An 8,930-nucleotide genomic window follows, 5' to 3' on the forward strand; every position below is an offset into this window, starting at 1 on the left:
ATGGGGGAGGGACCATGTCACCTGTCACACGTGGGTAAGCAGATGTCTTTGTGTCCCTCGCCAGCATGGGTGTGAGGGTCATGGACACATCTTGGGTGGCACGAAGAGGCTCCTCTGCTGGTCGGAAAGCATCCTGCGCCCCGCCTTCCATGCAGCCTCCTGCCCCACCCTCCGAGCTGGCTGCACCCCTGCCTTCACCCCTGCCGGAGCAGGTCCCAGACAGCCCTGCCACTCCAGCTCCTGCGCTCTCTCCATCAGGTGCCAGCCTGCAGCCCACCCCCGAGCGCCCCAGGTAAGCCCAGCCCCGCCATGAAAGGCTGGCATGTGTGCTGGGGTGACTGGGCTTTGGCTTTCCCTCCAGGCCTCTTGGATCTGCTCACCCTGCTCCCACATCTAAGCATTCATGTTTGGCTTTCTGCATCCTGCCAGTCATCGGCATCACCTGCCCTGGATTACCATGTGAAGTCCAGGCTTTCCAAAAACAGCATCCCCAAGCAGACATAGAAGGTGGCACTTCTCCAGAACTTTCCAGAACCTGCTGAGGACTTCCCATGGTGCTTGTCTCTCATCCCATTCCCTAATTTGACTTTTAAGATGTCAGCATTTCTCCCTTCTGCCTTTAAGTTTGTAGGGGTCAATTTTACTACTAAAATTAGTGCAAACCAGAGGTGGAAAGGGTGTGGTTGCCTTTCAGAGAAGAAAGAGAACATCCATCCCATCACCAGTTCAGTGAACATTACCAGAACTTCTGCCCAAATCTGGTAACATGATCTCCAGTATACATCTCATGTCCCATGCCCCGGCGACAAGAGACAACAGCACTGAGCTCAGCATGGCCCAGGCTGTAAAGAAAGGACACCATACCTGGTGAGGCCCAGGCAGAGGACAAGACTTGAAATTGGGAGCAGCAACAAGGAGGTGGCTCGTTTCTCATACAGCCGCCAGAGAGTAGAGAGACTGCATGGGTGACTGTTGCGGTGCTAGGGATACACATACTTCTGTGGACACTGGGTGGGAGAGGATGCTCTGTTAGCCCGGGCCTTTAACTTGTTAAAGGCATTGTTTATCATTTGCTTCCTTTAATGAGTAGAATTAATAATAATTCTATTTCAAACTATAAACATGATGAAGGGGAAACCATAATTTCTGGGAGGAGCACCCAATACTGTATCCAGGTGGGGAGGCTGCTGAGGACTGTGCCTCAGATAAGGCCTGATCCTGGCTGTGCACCTGCAGAACTCTGAGTCCATGGGAGCTGCAGACAGGGCAGTGGGAGCGTGGAGATGTACATACAGGCTGGCAACAGTCGGCCAGACAAGCTGATAGAGAGATGAGAGACACATGAACAGATTGGCTGAGGTGGTCCAGATTGGCTGAGGTGGTCCCCTCTTGTAGTACTCTTCTTCATCACTTGCGTTTCCCATCTGTGGTACATCCCTGTCATACAAATACTCGCTAAAGGTGGGTCCCTTGGGTTCTACAGGCAGCCCAAGGCTATTATACATTGGTGACCCCCAGGGGCACTTCTGTGGAGGGCATCACTCATTGGTGCAGGTGATTGCAAAAGTCACACATACTGAAGAAGTCCCCTTTGCCTGGAGAGCCGTAGCCAGAAGTGTGGACACAGAGGTAGTGTCAGAAGCCCTTGCTGAGAACACAGAGCCCTCTTGGCTCTGGTACACCATGGTGGATGAAAGAAACAGGGAGATTCAGGTGTTTGGTTTCAGAGTGACTTAGAATTCTCTGGTTGAAGACAGCATATAGGGGTGCCACATGTGTGTTCCACATTGCTCATTGGTTACCTGAGGGCAGAGGATGCTGGCTGTGAATACCAAGCTGAGAATGGAACCCAGGATCAGCGATCCGGGAAGCAACAGTTACCTCACCTATTTGGGACAGTCAAAGGATTTGAGAAGGGACTGAGACAAAGAAAGCAGTGTGATAGTCAAGCAGGGCCCAAGCACTCAGCACTCCAGTGTGCAAGATAGGAACTGAAATTGTCTGCACTCAAGAGTTTCCCTGTCCCGTGTGCTTGTGTTTCAGTGTGTCTAAAAGCAAGGAACTGTCGCCAGGGTCTGGGCAGAAAGGAAGTCCAGGTCCCATCCAGGGGACAGCCTGCCCAGGGACGCAACTGGGGCCACAGCCGGCTGCCAGCCCCAGCCAGCTTCCCGCAGACCAGAGTCCTCATACCCTCCGGAAAGGTAGGTTCCCCTCTTCTGACCATTCTTAGGCCAGAGATAGCTGCTCTTCTCGTTAGCAAGGGCCTCTGGGAATGTTTGCTTAGTGAATCATTTCTAGTCTTGCCACTGGAGCTCTGAGAAATTACCCATCCCACCAGGGAATGCATTGCCTATGCAGTGTGGGTCAGGATGAGATGGATAAGGAACAGAACTTTCATAATATACCATGATGCTATGGTGTTTTAGCACAAAATCCCACTGAATTACCACACTACTATGGAGAAACCGTTTTTCTTCACATTATACAAAAGAGGCCTATTTGTTTTCTAGAGGAGGCTAAGATAATTCCCCCAAGACATGTAGTAACAAATAGAGGATAGAAGCCTGATCCCAAATGAGCAGAGCCTGTCTTTCTCTCCTCCACACTGAGGGTAGAGTGGCCCGGGAAATACGATATCCTCAGACTGGCTCTTCTTTCATGGCATGGGTATGGGGAGGGGCACAGGTGGGGAAGAGCCTGCTGGGCCTCTCTGGGAGTTCCTTCTAGCATTAGTCATGTGCAGCCACTCATCAGTTGTAAAAACCAATGTTCATGTTCTCAGGATGCTTGCCTAGCAGTAGGATGTCCTGGTGCTTGACTCCATTATGGAGACCATTCATTTTCAGTTCAAGGTAGCAAGCATCCTCTGGGATTGAATAAATGAAGGGGAAACGCAGGCACTTCAGAAAGTCTGGGCCAATGGTGTGAGTTAATAGTGTAGCTCAGTGCTTGACCACTGTCCTACTCCCCAGCACTGCAAAAGAGAAATTACACTTGGCTCGTCCATGCTTGTACCCAGGGAGTACAATTCTTGATAGAAAATTGGTAAAAAGAAAGTAACCCCTAGCCACAGGCTAAGGAAGGGGAAGGTGCAGTTACCAAGTTATGAGGGGTGGAGCACAGTTGCGTAACTATGGTCCACATACTGCAATTAATTAGACATTTCCAAAGAACTAGGGAAGCCTTGGCAAATTCTCAGCACACAGAAGTGATCGCACTTGGCGACATGGAAATGGTAATGACTGTAATTTGCTCATTATGCATTGTGTTCCATTGATACACAAAAGTTATTATAACTGTCAACTTAAAGATTAAAAGCACAAGCTTGAAGTGAGGATCTGAGGGGATGTGGGCTGGGAGTGTCTAGGTAGAGGGTTTATCACTGTGGGAGACCAAGGTCACTGTGCAGCTTCAGACAAAAAGACCATTTACTCCCTGGGAAGCACCTCATCAGTGACACCTTGAACTACAGTCTTCCCCAGTAGAACCAACCTTCCTGACTCACTTTTAGAATTCAGTGAGGAGGGAGGGAGGGAGGAAGGGAGGGAGAGAGGGAGAGAAGGAGGAAGAGAGGGAGGGAGGAGTTAAGTCATTTTTAAAAGCTTATTGGCTGCACTTGGCCTGGTAGGAGGAAGCAATGGGCAGTCGGACCCATGAAGAGGCATGGGCATCCTGGTGGGCCTCTCTGATAGCCTTATGTCCTATGTTGTTTTCTCTTACAGTTTCAAAGAAGTTGGCACCAATTCCTCCCAAGGTCCCCTTTGTGCAGTCAGGGACTGTTTCTGATCAGCCCACTGGCCAGCCATCCCCAGTCAGCCTGTCTCCTACTCCACCAAGCACCCCATCACCCTATGGACTGAGCTACCCTCCGGGGTACTCCATGGCCTCTGGCCAGCTATCTCCAGCCTCAGCTCCTCCCCTGGCCTCTCCCTCTGTCTTTACAAGCACTTTAGCCAAATCTCGGCCCACCCCTAAGCCCCGACAGAGGCCTACCCTGCCGCCTCCTCAACCTCCCAGTGTCAGCCTGTCGGCTTCAAGTCCACAGTCCACAGAGCACCCCATGTTAGATGGCATGTCGCCGGGTGAAAGCATGTCTACAGGTAAGTGGGCCGTGGGCTGTCTGCAGGCTCCTGTGATGCTTAGCAGAGTGTGCCAGAGGCAGGACGAGCAGCTTCACCACTGGCCACAGGCTAGCTCCCAGGCTGCTCTCCTTAAGCACGCAGAGGAAAACTGTCCTGGAGAGCAGCTGTTGTGCAGGGTAGCTCATGGGACTCCTCCACCAGCTTAGGGATCTGAGTCCGCAGTGTTTGTGAGATTGCACCCTTTGGAGTGAGACCTTTAAAGAGGCTGGCATCGATGCACAGAGGTGGTGTCACCTTACCCCACACAGCTCAGCTACTGAGCAGTACAGATACTTATCTTGGAGACAGAGGCTAAGAACTAGAGGGTTTTCCTGAGGAGAAAAATAAGCCTTGCTAGGAAAATATATTTGCAGATGCATGTTACTTATGGGTCACCTTCAGAAAGACAGGTCTTCTCTAGCCACACATGCTTGAGGAAATTAGTCAAACCCACAATTGCTTAGCTGAGTTTTAGTCTAAATTCAAAACAAAGATGAGGTTGTCTTCCCAAGGACAATATAGTTACTAAACACTGTTGACAGTGAAAAAAAGGAGCATTTTAAAACTGTCTCCCAGTCGCTTGCCTTATATAATTATAAAGTCAGGCGCGATCTCTGGTGGCTGCTAATGTCATATGGCCTCTTCCTTATTTAGGGAGATAAGCACAGTGCTGGGCTGAGTCCCTGAACAGGTTCACTTCACGGGGCAGGCAGAGCCTGAATACCACTGTAGAGCGCCATCCCAGATAGCAGGTATGGGAGCTTGAGAACACTGCATACCCACAAATCCAGTCACATCATGAACTGTCACACATGCACAGCACATGCACACTGAGAATACATATACTCTGCACACTGATTACATTCACACACACCATCCCATGTATGCACAGCATACACATACACCACAAATATGTACATATACACCTATGCACACAGCACACATATATGCATGTCCAATGCATGTTTACACCACATACTCAGATGTGCACACAGCACATACATATACATACCACACATACACTGTCTTAGGACTCCTATTGCGGTGATAAAAACACCAAGACCAAAAGTAACTTGGGGAGGAAAGGGTTTCTTTCACCTTAGAGTTTATAGTCCATCATCCAAGGAAGTTGGAAAGGAACTCGAGGCAGGAACAGATGCAGAAGCCATGAGGGGTGCTGCTTACTGGCTTGCTTCTCATAGCTTGTTCAGCCTACTCTATTATAGCACCTAGTACCACCATCCAGACATGGCATCACCCTCAGGGAGCTGGCTTCTCATACCAATCATCAATTAGGAAAATGCACCACAGGCACCAGAGACCAATCTAGTGGAGGCATTTTCTCAATTGAGGTTCCTTCTTCCCAGATGACTCTGGTCTGTGTCAAGCTGACACAGAATTAGCCAGTGCACTATACTACATACATCGCACCCTCATATGCACACACCCCTTTGTATACCACACACATAAATTCACCATACCTGCATGTTTACTTATCATATACATACATAATCACATATGGACTACACATACACATGCAGTACACACAAATATTTACACCACACGCACACACATTACACATACACCAAACCTACATCATATACAGCACGTATACCACACATACATATACACCTACAGATTGCATGAACAAATACATCACACATGGGACATATATATGCATATACTACATACCTATACATGTAAGCCACATACCTAAGAATCACGCTGGGGCATAATTCAGTGGCAGATCTTTTGCTCTACCTGAGTTTATCCCCAGCACACATAGTAAGAGATCCACATACTCACATGCACCATGTGCCACAAACATACAAAGACCAACCTACCTGGATACAGTGGGACCTTGCATTAGGTATTGCTTTCTTTCCCCACCACATTGTCACAGAACTTGGCATGCCACATGAGATGGCAGCCAGAGTTTGTGGGGTCCAGCTCGTGGGTGCCAGTCAGTGAAAATACTAGTCAAGTAGCAAGTGTTTGTGATGGGTCAGGAGTGGCAGTAAGTATTACGGGGAAAAGCCATCTGGCAATCAGGCTTCTGTATTTTTGAAAGAGATAAATGTTGAGTATATAGCTGCTTTCACCCATTCTGTAGCATAGTCAAACCTAGGCAGTTTCCTGGAAGAGGCAGTGAGCAGTCCCCCTCCTGTGCGTGCTGCAGGGGTGTTAACCCAGACCAGCCCTTGTGGGGAGGCAGCACCTGCTCCGAGTGGGTGGTGGCCAGAGGCAGCTGGCAGGGGCTGCTCCACCAGCATTCCAGCTCAGCCAGGTTTCCCAACCACTTCCAGACAGGAATACAAAGTAGTCCATTCTATATGGCAGAGGATGAGCAGCAGTGTCACTTGAGGAAGCAGAAAAGGGCAAATGACAGAAGTGGTCGGTGGGTATCAACAAGCAAGGAGGGACAGTGCCTTGCAGCTTGTGAGGCATTTCGTGAAAGGTCACTTTGTATTGAGCTCAGGCTCAATGTCTGTGACCTTTAGACCAATGACATACTGCCCAATTTCCCTGTTGTTTTAATGTTCTTTGGGCAGCAGACCATCATGTGTCCTGTATGTGTGGGTCTCTGACAGTGTAGAATTGTAGTCGTGTGGCCTCTCTGGGACCATGCCATGGACAGTGTTTTTTGTTATGTGTGTTTCGTCCTGTTTGTTCCTCTCTCCAAATCCTATCATTATGTTCTTGCAGCTGTGTGACATGAGTGGCGCAGTGTTGGATACGTGTGAGGGGGATTTCAGGGTAAGCTGGCCCCAGCTCACCTCGCTTTACTCCCCCTAGCCAGCCCAGCCAGCTGCCTGGCCACCACCCATCCCACCAGCCCCTTCCCTCACTGCATGTGGCTCAGACCCACCAAAAGCATGCCTACTTCACTTACTGCCTTTCCCAGTCTCAGGGAGGGCCTCCTGGCTTAGGAGCCCGTGGCTTTCTGAGATCACTGGCCTGTTTTTTCCTTTCTTCTCATTAGGAGCTGGGAGCCACACCCAGCAGAGGGGGCCCAGCCCTTCTTTCTACCCATGTCACCCTGATCTTAGCAGCAGATCCCCTTTCCTCAAGTTAACAGTTTACCCTGATAACAGACATGTTCAAACAGGCAGAGCTGCCGGAAGCTTGTGTTCTGCTCAGTGACTGTTCCCTGTACCTCTCTGCTGAGGGATGTCTGCAAGAACTCTCACCAGGTGCTGTGTGACACAGGGCCACTACCTTGGTTGGTGGCCATAGATTTGCACCAGCTGACCTAAATACCATTGCCAGTACTAAGGCAAAGCTTGGTAGTCCAATAGGGCAGACCTGAGCTTCTGACACTCAAGTGTTTTACAACACATCTGGTCAGTGGTAATAGCTACTGACAGATGCTCTGTCCAACCCTGGGAAGTTTGGGGGAACTTTTATCAGTATTTACTTAGGTTTCTTCTCATCAAGAATAGATACTCAAACTTAAAAATCAGGCAACAGCATGTGAAACCCAGAGCACTGAGAGGATTTTGTCCTGCTGACTAGCAGCTAGGCATCTGGTACTTGAGTCTCCTGAGGACAAAGTTTCCCTGAGGCTTCTCCCATAAGTCCTGTCCTCTTGCTGAGTGACCCTTTTGCTCAGGCTCCTTTGAGGGTACTGCCAAGGTAAGGCTGAGTCAGTCCTGTGCTTGCTGGGCACCATTTGAACTGTCTTGTTCATTCTCAATGCTGTTACCCTGATATGATTGCAGTGAAGCCTATGCTTGTCCAAAGCCAGGCCTGCTGTGACACATCTGCAGGTCTGTATCCAGAGAGCCTGGGTAAGGTCCTGGTAGACCCCCACTCCCACCCTACCCCCACCTCCAGCAGCCCACCACCCACATGCAGAAGAAAGTCAGCCTTTAAGCACTCCGTGGGATCCACATCACACACTGTGGGAGCACTTAGCACTGGCTGGGCCAAGTGTCAGACCCCAGATCTGCCCCACCACTGTGCAACCAAACAGGTTACAATGGGTAGAGTAGGGGTGTCCCAGTGCTCGTGTGTCTGTAAAATGTCTTTGAGGGCAGTGTCCAAATGTAATGCCTGTACACTCTGTTTGGTGCTCCTTATTTGGAACATGTTTTATTAAATTTTTAAAGCCAACAAAAAGCAAAGTCACCTTCTGAGTGGCCTAGGGCTGAGTCATATGCAGGCTGGTATACTGTCTGCTGGAATGCTGCTGCCAGCTAAGATTGACACAGCTCATAGAAGTCTGGAACTGAGTGAAATGGGCAGAGAGAATGATACAAACAAGAGGGAAGGGTCCAAAGGATCCATCATCCCAACTCACTTCCTAGAGCCCAGGGCCTCACCAGGCTGGGCTCTCTAGGAGTTAGCCAACTGAGTCTCCAGGACCACTCCCAGTGTGGCGTCCAAAGGGCTGAGTTCCCAGCTGATGACCCTATGGAGTTGTTTTATTTTTGCTGACTCCCAGATGTCAAGACACTAAACCTTGTAACTTCCATTACTTTCATTCTGTCTTTGTCAGGGTGACCTTTTAGTGTTGTCAACATGAATTAAAATGTGGAGTAGGGGTGTATCCTAAGAAAGATTCTGCCCTGCCTCCCTGAGCTGCTGACACAGAGGAGTTTCTGAATGAGTACAGTGACTGTCTCTGTAGACTTGATTCTCAGGACATGTTACTGAGGCCTGCCTGCTGATCAGGACTTGGGTAAAGAGGCTGAAAGATTAGAACAGGGCCTTGTCCCCTAGCCAGGCTCCCAGGCAGCAGCAGATCAGATCCAGCCACACCCAATCCTACAGTGCCCAACCGCTAATGAGCTAGCCTGAGCACAC

General features: G+C 49.6%; 1 protein-coding gene across 4 annotated transcripts in view; it reads left to right on the forward strand.

Annotated features, from left to right (window-relative positions):
* Window positions 1–8,930, forward strand: part of Arhgap44 (Rho GTPase activating protein 44) — a 158,131-nt gene that overhangs the window by 147,681 nt on the left and 1,520 nt on the right. For 2 of the 4 annotated variants that reach the window (XM_034504793.2, XM_034504794.2), the window contains 3 exons: window positions 65–292; window positions 2,044–2,201; window positions 3,723–4,100. In XM_034504793.2, the coding sequence (XP_034360684.1) occupies window positions 65–292; window positions 2,044–2,201; window positions 3,723–4,100 (764 nt within the window). Of the gene's footprint in view, window positions 1–64; window positions 293–2,043; window positions 2,202–3,722; window positions 4,101–6,827; window positions 6,879–8,930 lie in introns of all 4 variants that reach the window. The other 2 variants (XM_034504795.2, XM_034504797.2) reach the window with 2 other exon arrangements.

This window comes from Arvicanthis niloticus, chromosome 6 (genome assembly GCF_011762505.2).
Source record: "Arvicanthis niloticus isolate mArvNil1 chromosome 6, mArvNil1.pat.X, whole genome shotgun sequence".
Lineage (NCBI taxonomy): Eukaryota > Metazoa > Chordata > Mammalia > Rodentia > Muridae > Arvicanthis > Arvicanthis niloticus.